The sequence below is a fragment of the Amblyraja radiata genome, chromosome 4 (genome assembly GCF_010909765.2).
Source record: "Amblyraja radiata isolate CabotCenter1 chromosome 4, sAmbRad1.1.pri, whole genome shotgun sequence".
Lineage (NCBI taxonomy): Eukaryota > Metazoa > Chordata > Chondrichthyes > Rajiformes > Rajidae > Amblyraja > Amblyraja radiata.
The window spans coordinates 120,593,904-120,616,307 of NC_045959.1; the positions used below are offsets into that span (position 1 = coordinate 120,593,904).

At 47.8% G+C, this 22,404-nt stretch overlaps 1 protein-coding gene across 1 annotated transcript in view; it reads left to right on the forward strand.

Annotated features, from left to right (window-relative positions):
• Positions 1–5,303, forward strand: part of zc3h3 (zinc finger CCCH-type containing 3) — a 178,997-nt gene extending 173,694 nt beyond the window's left edge. Inside the window, exon 13 of the mRNA XM_033020431.1 lies at positions 4,508–5,303. Within this exon, the coding sequence (XP_032876322.1) occupies positions 4,508–4,539 (32 nt within the window). The 3' untranslated portion in view covers positions 4,540–5,303. The remainder of the gene's footprint in view (positions 1–4,507) is intronic.
• The last annotated feature ends 17,101 nt before the right edge of the window (positions 5,304–22,404 follow it).

Below are 22,404 nucleotides of genomic sequence, written 5' to 3' on the forward strand. Positions count from 1 at the left end.
AAACATATTTAGTGAAATTAAGTCAATGATGATGCGACGTCCACCATCTTTTTTAGTTTTAGTGAATATATTTGAGACAAATTCCAAGGGTTCATGTTTGGTTTTTTCAATGATACCCTTTGTGAGTAGTCTCACCAGTTCTGCTTGGCCCTCTAGTTTTTCTTTAACTGAGAGGGAAAAGACCCTTTGGGGTGTATGCTGAACTGGTGGCATGTTTTCTTGAACAAATTCTATTTTGTATCCACGAATGCTATTGAGTATATATTTATCATTCGTGATAGATCTCCATGCTTCCACAAACAGGTATAATCTCCCCTCTGTTAGTATAGAACCCCCACGTTTTATATGCTGGTAGGAACCAGACCCACCTACCTCCATGGTTATGGGTGTTTCTTCTGCTTCTTCGTCAGACGATGTGTTGTCTGATGTGCTGCTGGTTGGGGGTGGAGCATTTTTCATGGGCCCTGGCCTAAAAAAAGCTTTCGGGAGTAATGTGCGGACCCCGAGCTTTCACCAGTCCCATGAGGTTGATATGGTGGACGCGGTGGGGTACTGCCGCTTGGGTTTTGTGGCTTTGCTCGTCCCGGGGCCTGCCCTCATGAGGCCAAATGTTTTGAACTCCACTTCCGGGTCCTTCACATTTTTGGAGAGGTCCTTGCCGAAGAGCAGGATTTGTGGCTCTGAGGCCGGTGTTTTGCACAACCCTGCGAATTTCGGGTTGAGGGCAGGTCTTATTATCTCCTTACAGAGGTTGTTGATCTCGAATTGGGTGTTACACAGCAGTGCTAATGTATCCTGCTGATTCGTGGTCATTTCCACCCCATCTACGGAACGAACATAGGAAGTGATGGCTGACGTCGCGCATGCGTGCTGGACGGGTTCTTAGAATAGTTGGCCAGCTCCGCGATCTCAGTTCCGCAGGCTCTGCAACTGGAGCCCCCAGGTTAGTCCCGGCCGGAGGTCGCCGCCGGCTCCACGATGTTAGGCCCAACGACATCCGAGACCCGACAGGGAATAGTCGGGTCCCCGCACAGGGAAGAGATTTAAAACGGTTTCCCCCACAGCACCCCCACCACCCCCCACATATACACAGCTAAAAAAAATAATAAAAACTAACTCAAGACATACATTTAACAAGACAAAAATAAAAAAAGACAGATGACTGTAGTCGAGCCGCTGCCATTAGGCGCCGCCACTCCCACGAGTGACTCCGAAGTAAAATTGTCCCTGGTGTGTAGGATGGAACTAATGTGTGGGTGGTCGCTGGTTGGCATGGATTCTGCGGGCTGAAGGGCCTGTTTCCATGCTGTTTCTCTAAAATTAAAACTAAACTAAAACTGAGAAAGATTTTGGCACCATGGGCTTTATCTATCAGAGTATTGAGTATAGGTCATGTTGCAGTTGTACAAGACAACAGTGAGGCTATTTGGAGTAGTGTGTTCAGGTTTGGTCACCCTGTTATAGGAAAGATGTTGTGTGTGTGGAGTAGTGTGTTCAGGTTTGGTCACCCTGTTATAGGAAAGATGTTGTGAAGCTGCAAAGGATGCAGGGAAGATTCATGAGGATGTTGCCAGGACTGGAGAGGTATAGAGAGAGGTTGAGCAGGCTAGGGCTGTATTCCTTGGAGTGCAGGAGGAAGAGGTGGTGGAATCAAGGACCAGATGACATGGGTTTAAGGTGAGGAGGGAAAGATTTAATAGGAACCTGTGGGGCACTATTTCACTAGAGGGTGGTGGGTGTACCCTCTAGCTGGGGCAGCGGCCCGGAGCGGAGACTGCGGGACGCGGAGCTGGGGCGGCGGCCTGGAGCTGGGGCGGCTGCCCGGAGCTGATGCTGTGGCCCGGAGCTGAGACGGCGTTCCGGCTTTCGGCGGCGGCGACATCACCACGGAGGTCCGCTGGACTGGAGGGCGGCATCTCCGGCCTGGATCGATCGCCTCAGTGCAGAGGGAGAACAAGGAGGGAAGAGACGGAGACTAAGACTTTTGCCTCCATCACAGTGAGGATGTGCTTGGTGAACTCACTGTGGTGGATGTTAATTTGTGTTTATTGTATGTTTTGTTTTTATTGGTTCTGTGTATGACTGCAGGCAACGTAATTTTGTTCAGACCGAAAGGTCTGAATGACAATAAAGGAATCTAATTCTAATTCTATGGAACAAGTTGCCGGTGGAGGTAGTTGAGGCAGGTACAATCGCAACGTTGGACAGGTACATAGATAGGACAGGTTTAGATGGATATGGACCAAGCGCAGGCAGGTGGGACTAGTTTTGATGGGGCATGTTGGCCGGTGTGGGCAAGTTGGGCTGAAGGGCCTATTTCCACACTGTATCTATCACTCTATGACTGCATTCAGTCTGAAGAAGGGACCTGACCTGAAACATCGCCTATCCATTCCCTCCGCAGATGCTGACTGACCTGCTGAGTTATTCCAGAACTTTGTGTTTTGCGCAATATATTAGGCAGGCAAGGAAGGATACGCCCCACATGCAAGCAGATGGCATTGATGAAGATTGGCCGAAAGTTTGGCATGGGTGTGATGGGCCGAAATACTGTGTAATTCTGACTCTCTGCCACTCTCTCCTTCACCTAAGATAGTAAGTGGACCCTTAAAAGCTTGTGTTTAGTTTAGAGATACAGCGTGGAAACAGGCCCTGCGGCCCACCGAGTCCACGCTGACCAGCGATCCCCGCACACTGACACTATCCTACACGCACTAGGGACAGCTTACAATTTTACCCAAGCCAATTAACCTACTAACCTGCACGTCTTTGGAGTGTGGGAGGAAACCGGAGCACCCGGAGAAAACCCACGCAGGTCATGGGGAGAACGTACAAACTCCGTACAGACAGACGGGAGCCGTAGTCGGGATTGAACCCAGGTGTTTGGCTCCGTGAGGCGGCAACTCTACCCGCTGTGCCACCGTGCCGCCCACATTCAGCAGGTGCAGTGCCAATTGGCTGGAGGGTGGCAAATGGTCGACCTGAGGATAAATCCAGTTCCACCAATCCAGTCAGCAGGAGGTTTGTGGTGAAGAACTTTTGAGAGACAATATCCAGGACAAACATTCTAGTCATTTGGAAAAGTAGGTGTAGATAAGTGAAAGTCAGCATAAATGTGAAAGGCACGTCATGTTTAACTAATTCGATTGAGCTTGTAAGTAATGGAAGGGGTTGATTAGGTTAATGCAGTCAGTATTGTCTATATGGACTTCCATCAGGCACTTGACACAGTTGGGAGATGTGTTAGCAAAATTAAAGCTGATAGGATTAAGAGGATAGCCACCGTATCAATATAAAATTGGCCAGGGCCGGAAAACAAAATATTGGAGGGTTTGTTTTTCTGACGAGACACATATACAATGGCCGTTCTCCAAGGGTGTGTGTTCGGACCACTTCTCTTTTCAATATGTTTCGTAATCTGGGACTTGGTCACTGGTGCATAATTCAGATGAAATATCAAGAGTCAAAAGTGTTTAATTGCCCTCTGTAATGACAATGGCACTTAAAAACAACACCGAGTGCTAGAGTAACTCAGCGGGTCAGGCAGCATCTGTGGAGAACATGGATAGGTGACGTTTCACAGAGTGCTGGAGTAACTCAGCGGGTGCAGCAGCATCTATGGAGAACATGGATAGGTGACGTTTCACAGAGTGCTGGAGTAACTCAGCGGGTCAGGCAGCATCTGTGGAGAACATGGATAGGTGACGTTTCACAGAGTGCTGGAGTAACTCAGCGGGTCAGGCAACATCTGCAGTTACTTGTTACTCCGTTTCAAAGCTGTGGATTGAATTTGACTTTTGCTGAGTGGCAAGAGAACACTGATTGACTGGAAACACATTTGCCATGGAGACCGTTGATGTGGAGATCATCCAACCATGTGAAAAGGAGGAATATAAAAGAATAAGCAAAAAGCACTTGGAAATTAATTTGGATAGCTGGTTTCAATTGAAAATAAATGACCACAATGCATCAATTGCGACAGGTAGTACCTTTTTGTGGTTTAAGTTATATTATTCTAACGTGTTACCTGTTATATTCACCTGGTGGTCACTGCACTCCCATACAAGGCTATGCCATGGCACAGCAGGGATGCTCACGCCTGGCATGTCCACCCGTGCAGCATGCTGGATAACTTGTGCTAATGGGGACTGAGTTCCCCCTAATGTATAAAGGGTGGCAGGTGGTGCAGCAGTAGAGTTGCTGCCTTACAGCATCAGAGACCCGGGGTGAGACTATGGGTGCTGTCTGTACTGAGTTTGCACGTTCTCCCCGTGACCTGCGTGGGTTTTCTCCGAGATCTTCGGTTTCCTCCCACACTCCAAAGACGTGCAGGTTTGTAGGTTAATTGGCTTGGTGTAAATGTAAAATGTCCCTAGTGTGTGTAGGATAGTGTTAGTGTGCGGGGATCGCTGGTCGGTGCAGACTTGATGGGCCGAAGGGCCTGTTATGCGCTGGATCTCTAAACTAAATATTCTATTGCTATCAGTAAATGATCTTTCTTTTACAGGGAAGCCAATCCAAATCAAGCCCAGGTTTTGACTGACATCTTTACTCAACCCCTCAAGAAACCATGTGGCCAGCGCCTTGAGATTGGAGATGATGTGCTCTACGCTGAATGGAACAGTGCAGATGGCAGGCACACTGCGTTTACACACGCAGTTCTTGCACTTGTTTTGCACAGAAATGTTTAGTAAAGTGTTATTTTCTTTCTCGACTGGACCCTTTGTAATGAGGACCCCCGAGAAAATCCTTCAGGATTGCCGCTTCCATGGGAGAGGGAAGTGGCCGCGTGGAGCCAAAGACTGGTGTAACTGGACACTTGGACTGTCCACTGCTCGGACGCGCGGGAAGTTTATTTTACCGTTTCGCTACCAGTGAAATATCATTTATGAACCGTGGAAACTGGCTGCAGTTATATTCATTCTACACTTTAGATTCTTACCATTTTGCATGTTATACTAGTGTTTTATTGTGAGAGTTTTATTTTGCTTGTGTTTGTCCGTGGGCCCGTGAGATCAGAGCTTCACATCGAACCTGGGCCGTGACTTGGAAAGACTTGGTTTTAGAATGGATGTCTCAGTTAAAAAAACTCTTGTATACATCCCCTTACTGTGATTGACTCTACCTGCCAAAAAAAAGGTGCAATCCTACACCTGCCTCTTGTCTGAACACGGGGATTAGTTTAGAGCTATGAACTACTTTCCCCAAAACTGTGTGGACGCATTGTTTCATCTATTTGTTGAGTTTTTAATTATAGTAATGGTGCTATTTAATAAAGAGTGCAATTTTGTTTAAGAGATCACCATATCCATAAATGTTATTCACTTTTTTTCCACCTGAATCTGCATTTAATGTCAGTTTAATAACAGAGTTAATGTCTGCCTTACATTACTGCCCACACATGCAGTGCTTGCCAGGATACGGAAGACCGTCAGATCTGGAGAAGGATCTCGACCCGAAACGTCACCCAATGCTTCTCTCCAGAGATGCTGCCTGTCCCGCTGAGTTACTCCAGCACTCTGTGAAACGTCACCTATCCATGTTCTCCACAGATGCTGCCTGTCCTGCTGAGTTACTCCAGCACTCTGTGAAACGTCACCTATCCATGTTCTCCACAGATGCTGCCTGACCCGCTGAGTTACTCCAGCACTCTGTGAAACGTCACCTATCCATGTTCTTCACAGATGCTGCCTGACCCGCTGAGTTACTCCAGCACTCTGTGAAACATCACCCATTCCTTCTCTCCAGAGATGCTGCCTGTCCCACTGAGTTACTCCGGGATTTTGTTTCCATCTTTGGTAAACCAGCATTTGCAGTTCCTTCCCACACAAACAGAAGTGAGGTGCAGTTTGCTGGGGTGGAGCTGGAACGTGAAGGATCTGCGGGATGCGGAAGTTCCTCAGGCAGTCCGAGGCATCTTCTGGCCACCTAGACCAGGTTGATGCCACTCCACTGCCCAGTGCGGGCGGCACAAATCAGGCCCAGCATACAGACGGAAAACAGAATAATACAGGAAGGAGAAATGCATGGTGAAACAAAAGCTGTGCTTTAGATTTCTCTTTGGTTTAGAGATACAGCGTGGCAGCTGGCCCTTCGGCCCATCGCGTCCACACCGACCATCGATCCCCGTACACTAGCACTATCCTACACACACATCACGGGACACTTAATACCAAACCATGTAGAATGGAGACGAGGAAACACTTTTTCACACAGAGAGTTGTAAGTCTGGAATTCTCTGCCTCAAAGGGCGGTGGAGGCCGGTTCTCTGGATACTTTCATGAGAGAGCTGGATAGGGCTCTTAAAGATAGCGTAGTCAGGGGATATGGGGAGAAGGCAGGAAAGGGGTACTGATTGTGGATGATCAGCCATGATCACATTGAATGGCGGTGCTGGCTCGAAGGGCCGAATGGTCTACTCCTGCACCTATTGTCTATTGTCTATTGATCTACAAACCTGGAGTGTGGGAGGAGTCAGGAGTGTTTTATTGTCATGTGTCCTAGATAGAACAATGAATTTCTTACTCGCTGCAGCACAACACAATATATAAACATAATAAATAATATAACAAAAACTCAGGGGGAAAAAAGAACAAACAAAAACAGAGCAATAATAATAATAGTATTGTAGTTCATAGCTTACGAGGTTGTAGTGTTTAATAGCCTGAAGATCTCAGAGAAAACCCACGCAGGTCACGAGGAGGACGTACAAACTCCGTACAGACAGCTGCCGTACTCACTGGCGCTGTGAGGCAGCTACTCTACCGCTGGGCCACACTCTTATTTAACGGCGTGCTCATCACACGTGCTTGGTCTAAGTGTTAGAATAGAAATGGCCAATTTTTACCAATAAGAGAAATATACACATTTATATTTTTATTCTGTGGAGCACAGAGTGCTGGAGCATCTGTGGAGAACATGGATAGGTGGAGTTTCGAGTCAGGTCCCTTATTTCTCCACAGATGTTCTCCACAGATGCTGCCTGAACGCTGAGTTACTCCAGCACTCTGTGTTCTACACAAGATTCCAGCATCTGCAGTTCCTCGTGTTTCTGTATTGGTATTCTTGTAGTCGTCCTGGAGTGCCCACTAAATATTCTGCATCTTGGAGACATTTTGGTACCTTGATGGGGTTCCTGATTGTGCCCATTTGGCCGAGAACATGTACATTGGTGCCAATAAATAAAACTACATTTCTGGGCCAGACCATCGTTCTTTCACACTAATCTGCGGTGCGTCACGCACTGTTTGTGTCCAGGATACAACATGAGGCACTAACAGCTTCTCTCTGACGAGCAGTTTTGATGGAAGGAAGAGTTTCAAAGTCAGTGCAGGTTCGACACGAGAAGGAAAATTAAAACATCTGTGAGAGTTGCCACCTCACAGCACCAGAGACCCGGGTTCGATCCTGACTACGGGTGCTGTCCGTACGGAGTTTGTGCGTTCTCCCGCTAACCACATGGGGTTTCTCCGGTTTCCTCCCACATTCCAAAGACGTGTGGGTTATTCGGTTCATTGGCCATCTAAATTGTAAATTGTCCCCAGTGTATGTTGGATAGAAACATAGACAATAGGTGCAGGAGTAGGCCATTCGGCCCTTCGAGCCTGCACCGCCATTCAATATGATCATGGCTGATCATCCAAAATCAGTACCCCGTTCCTGCTTTTTCCCCATATCCCTTGACTACTTTAGCCCATAGAGCTACTGTAAATCTAAATCTCTCTTCAAAACATTCAGTGAATTGTCTAACCAGAGATTCCATAACCATGCACAAGCTGCTGGAGTAACTCAGCGGGACAGGCAGCATCTCTGGAGAGAAGGAATGGGTGGCGTTTGTGTGTAGGAATTCCTTCTCTCCGGAGATGCTGCCTGTCCCGCTGAGTTACTCCAGCATTTTGTGCCTATCTTTGGTATAAACTGCATCTGCTGTTCCTTCCTACACATAACCATTCACACCTCTACATTGGAATAGAAACATACACAATAGGTGCAGGAGTAGGCCATTCTGCCCTTAGTGCCAGCACCGCCATTCAATATGATCATGGCTGATCATGCAAACTCAGTACCCCGTTCCTGATTTCCCCCCCCATATCCCTTTAGCCCTAGGAGCTAAATCTAACTCTTGAAAACATCCAGTTTGATCCCATGATGAGACTTGCAAATGTTCGTGTGCATTCCTTCCTGTGAATGGCAGAATTTATCATGACCATAAGACTTGGGAGCAGAATCAAGTCTACTCCGCCATTCAATCATGGCTGATCTATCTCTCCCTCTCCACCCCATTCTCCTGCCTTCTCCCAATAACCCTTGACACTCGTACTAATCAAATCTCTGCTTTAAAAAGATGGCTTCCACAGCCTTCTGTGGCAATGAATTCCACAGATTCTCCACCCTCTGACCGAAAAAATTCCTCCTCATCTCATTTCTAAAGGTACATCCTTTAATTCTGAGACTGTGCCCTCTAGTCCTAGACTCTCCCACTGGTGGAAACATCCTCTCCACATCCACTCTATCCAGGCTTTTGTTTCCTCCCACTCTCCACTGTCAGTCACCGTTCCTGTCCCATTGCCAGACTTGACCTTACTGTGAAAAGCAGAAAGAATGTAGTCCTGGGAATCCTCATTTCTCTCCCTATCCCCCTCCCTCCCTCTCCCCCTATCCCTGTCTCTCTCCCCCAATCCCTATCCCCCTCTCCCCCCTGTCTCTTCCTCCCCCTCTCCCTGCCCCCTCTCTGTCACCCCCTATCACCATCACTCTCCCCTATCCCTCTCTCTTTCCCTCTCCCCCTCCTCTCTCCCCCCACTCTCTCTCCCCCTCTCCCTTCTCTCCCCCCCCCCCCATCAACAGGGTACCACAGAGGTGACAATGCCACTACACAGGTGGAGAGGAGTGAGTAATCGTGGGAATCCTCAATGAATGGCCATGGTGAGGTTTGGTTGGATTGTGCCATCCACAGGTAAGCAAGTCTCCCCTCAATGCCACCTGTACTTCCTCATCTGCTGCTCCTTCATATTGAAAACACACTTAGAAGAAGCACTAAAGATGCTCTGGCCAGTGGTATTTGAAGATGAGTTTATTGTCACGTGTACCGAGGTACAGTGAAAAGCTTTTGTTGCGTGCTAACCAGTCAGCGGAAAGACAACACATGATTACAATCGGGCCGTCCACAGTGTACAGATACATGATAAGGGAATAACGTTTAGTGCAAAGTAAAGCCAGCAAAGTCCGATCAAGGATAGTCCGAGGGTCACCAATGAGGTAGATAGTAGTTCAGGACTGCTCTCTGGTTGTGGTAGGATGGTTCAGTTGCCTGATAACAGCCGGGAAGAACCGGGAGGTGTGCGTTTTCACACTTCTGTACCTCTTGCCCGATGGGAGAGGGGAGAAGAGGGAGTGACCGGGGTGCGACTGGTCCTTGATGATGCTGCTGGCCTTGCGTGAGGTGTAGATGGAGTCCCGTCACTGGAGAGGCTTGGTAGCATCTCCACGAGCTGAGGTGTGAGGCTTCAGCCTGGGTTTGTGGTCAGAGATGATTAACGTTGACGTACTTGTTGCATCACCTGCCTGTGCCGGCGTTGGTTCAGGTCACCACCTTTACATTACACTCTGAGTAAATATCACAGCAACAATGAAACGGCACAGTGGCGCAGCGGTAGATTCGAGAAACAGCACAAAACAAGCCCTTCGGCCCACCGAGTCTGCTCCAACCAGTGATCCCCGCACACTAACACTATCCTACACACGCTGCAGAATTTTTTTACATTAATTCCAAGCAAATTAACCTGCAAACCTGCACGTCTTTGGAATGTGGGAGGCAACCAAAATTGTCCGTGAAGACCCACGCGGGTCACGGGGAGAACATGCAAACTCCGTACAGACAGCACCCGTAGTCAGGATCGAACCCAGGTCTCTAGCGCTGTGAGGCGGCAACTCTACCCCTGTGCCACCGTGCCGCATAATTGCTGCCTCACATCGCCAGAGACACGGGTTCGATCCTGACTATGGGTGCTGTCTGTACGGAGTTTGTACGTTCTCCCTGTGACTGCGTGGGTTTTCTCCGGGTGCTCCGGTTTCCTCCCACACTCCAAAGACGTACAAGTTTATAGATTAATTGGCTTCAGTAAAATAGTAAGTTGTCCCTAGTGGGTGTAGGATAGTATTAGTGTGCGGGGATCGTTGGTCGGTGCAGACTCGTTGCAGACTCGGTGCAGATCGTTGGTCGGTGCAGTCTAACATTTGCTGTTTTTTGCATTTTAAAGTATTCTGATACGGTGGCCAAAGATCCCCAGTACTCAACCACAAACACTGGTTTGCTGCATGCAAACGTTTTGTTAGTGTACAAAACCATGTATGCATTATAAAATTATGAAGGGTTTTTTTTGCAGACAAAAAAGATGCTGGTTTGAATATCAATAAAAAAATGATGCTGAAATATCCACAATTATTTTCCATCAATATACTGCCCTCTTCTGTTCTAATTTTGTGACCAATCAACTTCTAATTTAATAAACTAATGAAAGTATAAAATCTCAGAGAATTGTGGACGCAGCCCAGACCTTCACACAAACCAACCTCCCTTCCATTGACTCCATCTACACCTCACGCTGCCTCGGCAAGGCCAGCAGCATCATCAAGGACCAGTCTCACCCCGGCCACTCCCTCTTCTCCCCTCTCCCATCGGGCAAGAGGTACAGAAGTGTGAAAACACACACCTCCAGATTCAGGGACAGTTTCTTCCCAGCTGTTATCAGGCAACTGAATCATCCTACCACAACCAGAGAGCGGTCCTGAACTACTATCTACCTCATTGGTGACCCTTGGACTATCCTTGATCAGACTTTGCTGGCTTTACCTTGCAGTAAATGTTATTCACTTATCATGTATCTGTACACTGTGGCCGACTCGACTGTCTTTCCGCTTACAGGACAGCGCACAACACATGTCAGTAAAGTGACAATAAACTAAACTAAATTCAAATAAAAATTCTAGAATTATGAAAGTCTAGTGTTCAGGACCAGAGGTCACAACCTCAGAATAAAAGGACGTACCTTTAGAAAGGAGATGAGCAGGAATTTCTATTGACTATATTTCTATTGAGGTTGGTGAATCTGTAGAAATCTTTGCTACAGAAGGCTGTGGAGGCCAAGTCTGTGGATATTTTTAAGGCAGGGATAGATAGATTCTTGATCAGTACGGGTGTCAGGGGTTATGGGGAGAAGGCAGGAGAATGGGGTTGAGAGGGAGAGATAGATCAGCCATGATTTGCAGAATAGCCTAACTTACGAACCTAACTTTTTTTACACAGTTCCTGCACGTACGTCAGGAAAAGCAGTGGAATCATCTCAAATAAAGTGGTGATAAGGTGTTACTTCAAAATAAATCTTCGCTTTCTACTTGATACAGTTTTCACACCAAACAGTTCATTTACCCACTGATCTTGGTACCTCGGCCTCAGTTCTGGTTTCGGCACCTGGAGTATTGTGTGCAGTTTTGGTTCCCTAATTTGAGGAAGGACATTCTTGCTATTGAGGGAATGCAGCGTAGGTTCACCAGGTTAATTCCCGGGATGGCGGGACTGTCATATGCTGAGAGAATGGAGCGGCTGGGCTTGTACACTCTGGAGTTTAGAAGGATGAGAGGGCATCTTATTGAAACATATAGGATTATTAAGGGTTTGGACATTGAAGGGGCAAGAGGTGGAGGTGTTGCATTGCTTATCAGGGAAGATATTACAGCAGTGCTTTGGCAGGATAGATTAGAGGGCTCGTCTAGGGAGGCTATTTGGGTGGAACTGAGAAATGGGAAAGGGGTAGCAACACTTATAGGGGTGTATTATAGACCGCCAAATGGGGAGCGAGAATTGGAAGAGCAAATATGTAAGGAGATAGCAGATATTAGTAGTAAGCACAAGGTAGTGATTGTGGGAGATTTCAATTTTCCACACATAGACTGGGAAACACATTCTGTAAATGGGCTGGATGGGTTGGAGTTTGTAAAATGTGTGCAGGATAGTTTTTTGCAGCAATACATAGAAGTACCTACTAGAGAAGGGGCGGTGCTGGACCTCCTGTTAGGAAATGAGACGGGTCAGGTGGCAGAGGTATGCGTTGGGGAACAGTTCGGGACCAGTGATCACAATACCATTAATTTCAATATAATTATGGGGAGGGTCAGAACTGGACCTAGGGTTGTGATTTTTGATTGGAGAAAGGCTAATTTTGAGGAGATGCGAAAGGATTTAAAAGGACTAAATTGGGACATTTTGTTTTATGGGAAAGATGTGGAAGAGAAATGGAGGACATTTAAAGGTGAAATTTTAAGAGTACAGAATCTTTATGTCCCTGTTCGGTTGAAAGGAAATAGTAAAAATTGGAAAGAGCCCTGGTTTTCAAGGGAAATTGGACACGGTTTGGAAAAAGAGAGAGATCTACAATAATTATAGGTAGCATGAAGTAAATGAGGTGCTTGTGGAGTATAAAGAATGTAAAAAGAATCTTAAGAAAGAAATTAGAAAAGCTAAAAGAAGATATGAGGTTGCTTTGGCAAGTAAGGTGAAAGTAAATCCAAAGGGTTTCTACAGATATATTAATAGCAAAAGGATAACGAGGGATAAAATTGGTCCATTAGAGAGTCAGAGTGGACAGCTATCTGCAGAGCCAAAAGAGATGGGGGAGATATTGAACAATTTCTTTTCTTCGGTATTCACCAAGGAGAAGGATATTGAATTATGTGAGGTAAGGGAAACAAGTAGAGTAGCTATGGAAACTATGAGATTCAAAGAAGAGGAAGTACTGACACTTTTGAGAAATATAAAAGTGGATAAGTCTCCAGGTCCGGACAGGATATTCCATAGGACATTGAGGGAAGTTAGTGTAGAAATAGCAGAGACTATGACAGAAATATTTCAAATGTCATTAGAAACGGGAATAGTGCCGGAGGATTGGTGTACTGCGCATGTTGTTCCATTGTTTAAAAAGGGGTCTAAGAGTAAACCTAGCAATTATAGACCTGTTAGTTTGACGTCAGTGGTGGGCAAATTAATGGAAAGGATACTTAGAGATTATATATATAAGCATCTGGATAAACAGGGTCTGATTAGGAACAGTCAACATGGATTTGTGCCTGGAAGGTCATGTTTGACTAATCTTCTTTAATTTTTTGAAGAGGTTACTCGGGAAATTGATGAGGGTAAAGCAGTGGATGTTGTATATATGGACTTCAGTAAGGCCTTTGACAAGGTTCCTCATGGAAGATTGGTTAAGAAGGTTCAATGGTTGGGTATTAATGGTGGAGTAGCAAGATGGATTCAACAGTGGCTGAATGGGAGATGCCAGAGAGTAATGGTGGATGGTTGTTTGTCAGGTTGGAGGCCAGTGACTAGTGGGGTGCCACAGGGATCTGTGTTGGGTCCACTGTTGTTTGTCATGTACATCAATGATCTGGATGATGGTGTGATAAATTGGATTAGTAAGTATGCAGATGATACTAAGATAGGTGGGGTTGTGGATAATGAAGTAGATTTTCAAAGTCTACAGAGAGATTTATGCCAGTTGGAAGAGTGGGCTGAAAGATGGCAGATGGAGTTTAATGCTGATAAGTGTGAGGTGCTACATCTTGGCAGGACAAATCAAAATAGGACGTACATGGTAAATGGTAGGGAATTGAAGAATGCAGGTGAACAGAGGGATCTGGGAATAACTGTGCACAGTTCCCTGTAAGTGGAATCTCATGTAGATAGGGTGGTAAAGAAAGCTTTTGGTGTGCTGGCCTTTATAAATCAGAGCATTGAGTATAGAAGTTGGGATGTAATGTTAAACTTGTACAAGGCATTGGTGAGGCCAATTCTTGAGTATGGTGTACAATTTTGGTCGCCTAATTATAGGAAGGATGTCAACAAAATAGAGAGAGTACAGAGAAGATTTACTAGAATGTTGCCTGGGTTTCAGCAACTAAGTTACAGAGAAAGGTTGAACAAGTTAGGGCTTTATTCTTTGGAGCGCAGAAGGTTAAGGGGGGACATGATAGAGGTCTTTAAAATGATGAGAGGGATAGACAGAGTTGATGTGGACAAGCTTTTCCCACTGAGAGTAGGGAAGATTCAAACAAGGGGACATGACTTGAGAATTAAGGGACAGAAGTTTAGGGGTAACATGAGGGGGAACTTCTTTACTCAGAGATTGGTAGCTGTGTGGAATGAGCTTCCAGTGAAGGTGGTGGAGACAGGTTCGTTTTTATCATTTAAAAATAAATTGGATAGTTATATGGACGGGAAAGGAATGGAGGGTTATGGTCTGAGTGCAGGTATATGGGACTAGGGGAGATTATGTGTTCGGCACGGACTAGAAGGGTCAAGATGGCCTGTTTCCGTGCTGTAATTGTTATATGGTTATATATGGTTATATGGTTATATGGACGCGCTAGAGGCAGGAAACATGTTCCCGATGTTGGGGGAGTCCAGAACCAGGGGCCACAGTTTAAGAATAAGGAGTAAGCCATTTAGAACGGAGACGAGGAAACACTTTTTCACACAGAGAGTTGTGAGTCTGGAATTCTCTGCCTCAGAGGGCAGTGGAGGCCGGTTCTCTGGATGCTTTCAAGACAGGGCTCTTAAAGATAGCGGAGTCAGGGGATATGGGGAGAAGGCAGGAACGGGGTACTGATGGGGGATGATCAGCCATGATCACATTGAATGGCGGTGCTGGCTCAAAGGGCCGAATGGCCTACTCCTGCACCTATTTTCTATGTATCTATCTATGTCTATTGATTCAACTTTTTGGGAATCCTGCATCAGCTCCCAAGTCCCTTTGCATCTCCGATATCTGGATTCTTTCCCCATTTAGAAAATAGTCTATGCCTTTTTTCCTACGACCAACATGCACGCGTCCACACTTTGTTGCACTGAATTCCATCTGCATGGATAACCATCCATAATGATGTGTTGGCTGCACTCTTCCACGCAGCTGGGAGAGTGATTTCCACCTGCAACATTACACATCGCTGTTCAAATTTGCAATAAAAAACAGAAAGTGCAGGAAACTCTCCACTGGTCAGGCAGCCATGATCACATTGAATGGCGGTGCTGGCTCGAAGGGTCGAATGGCCTACTCCTGCACCTATTGTCTTTTGTCTATTGTCTATTGGCACAGGGGGTGGTACAGTGGCGCAGCAGGTAGAGCTGCTGCCTCACAGCGCTGGAGACGCGGGTTTGATGCTGACCTCGGGTGCTGTAGGTTTTCTCCGGACGCTCCAGTTTCCTCCAACATCCCACATATGTGTGGAATTGTAGGCCATGAGCAAGAAGGAACTGCAGATGCTGGTTTACACCAAAGATAGACACAGAGTGCTGGAGTAACTCAGCGGGTCAGGCAGCATCTGTGGAGAACATGGATAGGTGACATTAGGCTCGTTGTACTAGCGTGAGCGGGTGAGCGATGGTTGGGGGAGCGAAGGGCCTGTTTCTGTGCTGAAGCTTTCAGATCCTTCAGTACACTGGTTGGGACCCTAGTTGGTTCTAACCTAGAGGTTGTTCCCTAGTTGAGCCATCTACTGCAACACCTAAAAATATTGGTGTGTAGAATGAGAGTGTTGGATTATCTTTGCTCATGTTAATCCTCCATGTCTTGCTCCAATCTATATTTGCAGCTGTTAATGACACAGCTATGTGCATTGACGTACACGCTGATCTCAGACCAAGGTGATAATCTTTCAGTGTTACTCCAGCTCCATCCAGAATGGTGACGTTGACCCGGGCATCATCGAGGCAACTCAGTACAGGTCAGGGCCGCAGCCACTGGGAGCCGGGAGTACAGACCGCCGGACATCAGCGCCGGAGATGCACGTGTCCTGGGCTGGAACCAAACCTGGCAAATGTAACGTGTAGGGAGGAACTGCAGATGCTGGTCTACGCCGCAGATAGACACACAATGCTGGAGTAACTCAGCGGGACAGGCAGCATCTCTGGATGGGAAGAGTTGGTGACGTTTCGAGTCGAGACCCTCCTTCAGACTGAGAGTCGGGGGATAGGGAAAGGAGAGATATGGAAGGGTGAGATGTGAAAACAAGAGATCAAAGGGGATGTAGTTCAACGAAAATGTAGAATGTAGAATAGATCATTGTTAGCTCGGGGAAGGTGACACCCCTCACCCTTCCGTATCTCTGTGTCTCCCTCTCCCCAACTCTCAGTCTAAAGTAGGGTCTTGAATCGAAACTCCTTCTCTCCACAGATGCTGCCTGACCCGCTGAGTTACTCCAGCACTTTGTGTCTATCCAGGGAATATAACTGCAGAATGTAGTTGGAGACCACTCTGTAACTACAGGCTGATGTTCGTGCCGGCACGGTGGCGCAGCGGCAGAGTTGCTGTCGAGAACAAAGGGGGGGGGGACTCGGCAGGGCGATCGTTGGTTGGCAGGGACTCAGTGGGCCGAGCGGCCTGTTTCCATGCTGTCTCTCTATGCACAAATGAGCAGGTGCAAGTTCACAAGAGAAGTCACAGAGTGCTGGAGTAACTCAGCGGGTCAGGCAGCATCTGTGGAGAACATGGATAGGTGACGTTTCACAGAGTGCTGGAGTAACTCAGCGGGTCAGGCAGCATCTGTGGAGAACATGGATAGGTGACGTTTCACACAGTGCTGGAGTAACTCAGCGGGTCAGGCAGCATCTGTGGAGAACATGGATAGGTGACGTTTCACAGAGTGCTGGAGTAACTCAGCGGGTCAAGCAGCATCTGTGGAGAACATGGATAGGTGACGTTTCACAGAGTGCTGGAGTAACTCAGCGGGTCAGGCAGCGTCTCTGAGGGAAAGGAATGGGTGATGTTTCAGGTGGAGACCCTTCTTCAGACTCCAGTGTCAACAAGTTGGATTCATTGTCAGAGAGGAGATACAAGGAACCTACACACTAGGGGCAACTTACCGAAGCCAAATAACCTACAAACCTGCACGTCTTTGGGATGTGGTAGGAAACCGGAGCACCCGGAGAAAACACATGGTCACAGGGAGAACGTGCAAACTCCACACAGACAGCAATCATGGTCAGGATCGTACCTGGGTCTCTGGCACTGAGGCAGCATCTCCGCAGCAGGTGGCCCGTGGTGTTTGCTCTGTTGCTGAGATAGCCCGTCACGGTGGCGCAGCGGGTAGAGCTGCTGCCTCCCAGCGCCAGAGACCCGGGTTCAATCCTGACTGCGGGTGCTGTCTGTGCGGAGTTTGTACGTTATCCCCGTGACCTGCGTGGGTTTTCTCCGGGTGCTCCGGTTTCCTCCCACACTCCAAAGGCGTGCAGGGTTGTAGGTTAATTGGCTTGTTGTGAATGTAATTGTCCCCAGTGTGTGTAGGATAGAACTAGTGTACGGTTGGCACGAACTCGTTGGGCCGAAGGGCCTGATTCCAGCGACGTTTCTCCAAAGTCTAAAGTAATGTGTGAAGATCAGGGTGTGTGGGTCGGGTCAGGAAGCTGAGGCTTGTGGGAAAGTATCCGTTCCTGAACCTGGCGGAACAGGAACACAGCGTGCAAGCGATCTCGAATGCCGTTGATTTTGTTACAGAATGAGTTAACGTCTATTTTAAATGAATAAACACCGCTGGGCTGTAAGGCGGTGACAGGCTGTGGCAGGGCGGTCGATGGTACAACACTTGTGCAGCTGGTATTGGTAACATAAGTTCAACAAATGATAGCAGACACGTCGGGGCCTGAAGTACCGCCGAGTATTTGGCCAGCAGCCACTTGTGATCTGCTGCCCACATTAGCAGGCAGCGTGCTGAAGAATGGGGCCGCTAGTTGTGATCAATATGTGCCCGTGACCAGTGAAGCACTCGTTATCTCATTGACATTCTGGGCACCCTGAATGAATGAATACGTTTATTGGCCAAGTATTCACATACAAGGAATTTGTCTTGGTGCTCCGCCCACAAGAGACAACATGACATACAGTGACAGTTAGGAATGACACATAAAACATTAAACATTAATAATAAAACATTATCGATTAAACATGTGAATTAAATAAAATACCAGAGGAAAAGGAGGCTACAGACATTTGGTTGTTGAGTAGAGCTACTATTCGTGGATAAAAGCTGTTTTTATGTCTGGCTGTGGCAGCTTTGACAATCCGGAGTCGCCTTCCAGAGGGAAGTGATTCAAAGAGTTTGTGGCCAGGGTGAGAGGGGTCAGAGATGATCTTGCCTGCTCGCTTACCCGCTGAAGTGCAGAAGTGTAGAAGCTGGCGGCTACATTTCCGACAGCACAGTCTGCAGGCCCCGAGTGGATAGTTCTGCCATCTGCTTCATTGTTGTATGGATTCACCGTTATGAAGCAGGTCCTTTGGCCCAGTGGGAGACACAAAATGCTGGAGTTATGGGCCTGTCCCACTTAGGTGATTATTTAGGCAACTACAGGCGACTAGTTTGTCGCCACATGTTCACCGTGAGTCGTCTCCTCAGTCGCGCTAAAAGTCGTCGTATCTTTCTGGTCACCGCTAAATTTTCAACATGTTGAAACATTTTCGGCGACAGTGGGTTTGATGCCAATGAGCGTAGCTTGACTTCTCCTGATGTAGGTGCTGTCGTAGGTGGTCACCAGGATGGCGTAGGTTGTCACCGGTTTTTCACTTTGAAGAGGTGCTGCCTGTCCCGCTGTAGTCCAGGTACACTACATCCACTGGCTCTCCCTTGTCCATTTTCCTAGTTACATCCTCAAAAAATTCCAGGAGATTAGTCAAGCATGATTTCCCCTTCGTAAATCCATGCTGACTCGGACCGATCCTGTTACTCTATCCAAATGTGCCGCTATTTCATCTTTTATAATTGACTCCAGCATCTTCACCACCACCGGTGTCAGGCTAACTGGTCTATAATTCCCTGTTTACTCTCTCCCGCCTTTCTTAAAAAGTAGGATAACATTAGCTACCCTCCAATCCCCAGGAACTGGTCCTGAATCTATAGAACATTGGAAAATGATCACCAATGCGTCCACGATTTGTAGAGCCACTTCCCTTAAGTGCCCTGGGATGCAGCCCATCAGGCCCTGGGGATTTATCAGCCTTCAGTCCCATCAGTCTACCCAACACCATTTCCTGCCTAATGTGGATTTCCTTCAGTTCCTCATTCACACCAGATCCTCTGGCCACTAGTACATCAGGGAGATTGTTTGTGTCCTCCTTAGTGAAGACAGATCCAAAGTACCTGTTCAACTCATCCGCCATTTCCTTGTTCCCCATAATAAATTCATCTGTTTCAGTCTTCAAGGGTCCAACTTTGGTCTTAACTAATTTCTTCCTCTTCACATACCTAAAGAAGCTTTTACTATCCTGCTTTATATTCTTGGCTAGCTTACCTTCATACCTCATCTTTTGTCCCCGTATTGTCTTTTTGGTTATCTTCTGTTGCTCTTTAAACATTACCCAATCCTCTTGCTTCCCGCTCATCTTTGCTACGTTGTACTTCTTCACTTTAATTTTTATACTGTCCCTGAAGTCCCTTGTCAGCCACGGTCGCCCCTTACTCCCCTTGGAATCTTTCTTCCTCTTTGTATCTGTGCATGTACCTAATCTATTCCTCTCATGATCTTATACATCTCTGTAAGATCACCCCTCATCCTCCTGTACTCCAGGGAATAGAGGTCGCCGTTTCTCGCGCCCAGAGCCAATCCCGGAATGTCACATCACTTCACAGGGCCGCGCGGGGGTGGGGTGGGGTGGGGGGTGAGTTTATGTCTCCCTGTCACCCTCCCACTGCCACCAGGAGGGTGCGCTGTAATGAAAATGAATAGGGGGGATCTCGGATAGAGTGGATGTGGAGAGGATGTTCCCACTAGTGGGAGAGTCTAGGACCAGAGGTCACAGCCTCAGAATCTCTTTAGTCAAAGGGTGGTGAATCTGTGGAATTCATTGCAACAGAAAGTTGTTGAGGCCAAGTCCATGGATATAAGGTAGAGATAGAGAGATTCTTGATTAGTACGAGTGTCAGAGGTTACGGGGAGAAGGCAGGAGAATGGGGTTAGGAGGGAGAGATAGATCAGCCATGATTGAATGGTGGAGTAGACTTGATGGACCGAATGGCCTAATTCTACTCCTATCACTTATGACCTCATGAAAAGAAGAGAAGAACGTTTGAGGGCACACGGCAAGAGTGTGGGCTTGGGCTAACGCCATTGTCCATGGGCACCTCATGGGATCATCACAACTCATGCCTTCCTGACACAAAGTGCTGGAGTAACTCAGCGGGACAGGCAGCGTCTCTGGGGAGAAGGAATGGGTGACGTTTTGGGCCAAGACCCTTCTTCAGACTCCACTGAGTTACTCCAGCATTTTGCGTCTATCTTCGGTGTAAACCAGCATCTGCAGTTCCTCCCTACATCAGCCAAGATGGACATGGCTCAGCTTCTCTGTGACGAGAAGCTTTTGACATTTACCACTAGGGGTCAGCACAGGAGATGGTTACACCATGACATTCTCAACCACAGGTGGTGCAGCGGTAGAGTTGCTGCCTTACAGCGCCCGCAGCGCCAGAGACCCGGGTTCCATCCTGACTACGGGTGCTGTCTGTACGGAGTTTCTCCCAGATCTTCGGTTTCCTCCCACACTCCAAAGGCGTGCAGGTTTGTAGGTTAATTGGCTTGGTGTAAATGTAAATTGTCCCTAGTGGGTGTAGGATAGTGTTAATGTGCGGGGATCGCTGGTCAGCGCGGACTCGGTGAACCGAAGGACCTGTTTCCGCGCTGTATCTCTAGACTAAACTATGCATTAAACTAGTGTGAATGGGTGATCGATGGTCGGCGCGGACTCGGTGGGCCGAAGGGCCTCTATCTCAAACCGGAGCAATGGAAGCTGAGATGGAAAGTATTATGTGGACTATCCCAGTGGGGAGATGGAGGGGAGGGGAGGGAGTGGGGGGGAAGGAGAGGCCAGAGTGGAGAAAGTGACTGGACAAGGTGGTGAGAGGGGGTGGTGGCAGGGGACTGGACAAAGCTGGTGAGAGGGGAGGGAGCCCCAGGATGGTCGAGTCGTCCTGTCGGTGGTGGTGGCCTGAAGAAAGCGCTGGTCCCAGGGGCTACAACATGAGCCGCAACAACAGCCGTGTCACCGGAGCGTGCGGTGGGAGAAGAACGGCTCGCTGGAGCTGCACCGGAGCGTGCGGTGGGAGAAGAACGGCTCGCTGGAGCTGCACCGGAGCGTGCGGTGGGAGAAGAACGGCTCGCTGGAGCACCTCGCGTGTCAGGCGTGGGGTCAGTAGGTCTGTCCGCTATAACTGAAATTAGTTATAAAGGAGAGACACAAAAAGCTGGAGTAACTCCGCGGGTTATAAAAGGTCCTACAATTTACCTACAAACCTGCACGGCTTTGGAGTGTGGGAGGAAACCGGAACACCCGGAGAAAACCCACGCAGGTCACGGGGAGAACGTGCAAACTCCGTGCAGACAGCACCCGTAGTCAGGATCAAACCCGGGTCTCTGGCAGCTCGATCCAGACACCACCACCCTCAGGTTCCTGTTGTTGATCATTGTATATTTATCTGTGTTCTTACATTAATGGTCCCTTTAAGAGTTTAGTTGTCCTGGTCCTGGTACATATGACATACTTGACTCTTAGAGAGGGAACTTTCAGATGAAACTAGACCAAGTGGGACCCGTTGGGTCCCGTCCCCTCAACGCGCGAGAGGAGGGGGCAGCCTGTGGCGTCACACACACACTAACCCACCCCCCCCCCCCCCACACACACACATACACTAACCCACCCCCCCCCCCCACACACACACACATACACTAACCTTCTCTCTCACACACACACTAACCACCCCCATTGATATTATATTAATATTATTCATTCACTCCTTTTACCCCCATGTCCCGCCATATCCACTCGCGCATAGCCCCCAACTCGCAGGCGCTGCTAAAGAGGGATAGAGAGAGAGGGACACAGAGGCACTGAGAGGGACACAGATGTTCTGGTCCTGGCACATATGGCAATTGGATACTTGACTCTTAGAGGGAACTTTCAGATGAAATAAGTGTGCGCTAATAACCGTGCAGTTGAGTTGAGTTTATTGTCCCGTGTACCGAGCTACAGTGAACAGCTTTTGTTGCGCGCTATCCAGTCAGCGGAAAGACAATACGTGATTACAATCGAGCCGTCCACAGTGTATAGATACAGGATAAGGGAAAAACCTTTAGCGCAAGGTAAAGCCAGCAAAGTCCGATCAAGGATAGTCCAAGGGTCACCAATGAGGTGGATAGTAGTTCAGGACTGCTCTTTAGTTGGTGATAGGGTGTTTCAGCTGGGAAGATACTGTCCCTGAATCTGGAGGTGTGCGTTTGCACACTTCTGTACCTCTTGCCCGATGGGAGAGGGGAGAAGAGGGAGTGACCGGGGGTGAGACTGGTCCTTGATGATGCTGCTGGCCTTGCCGAGG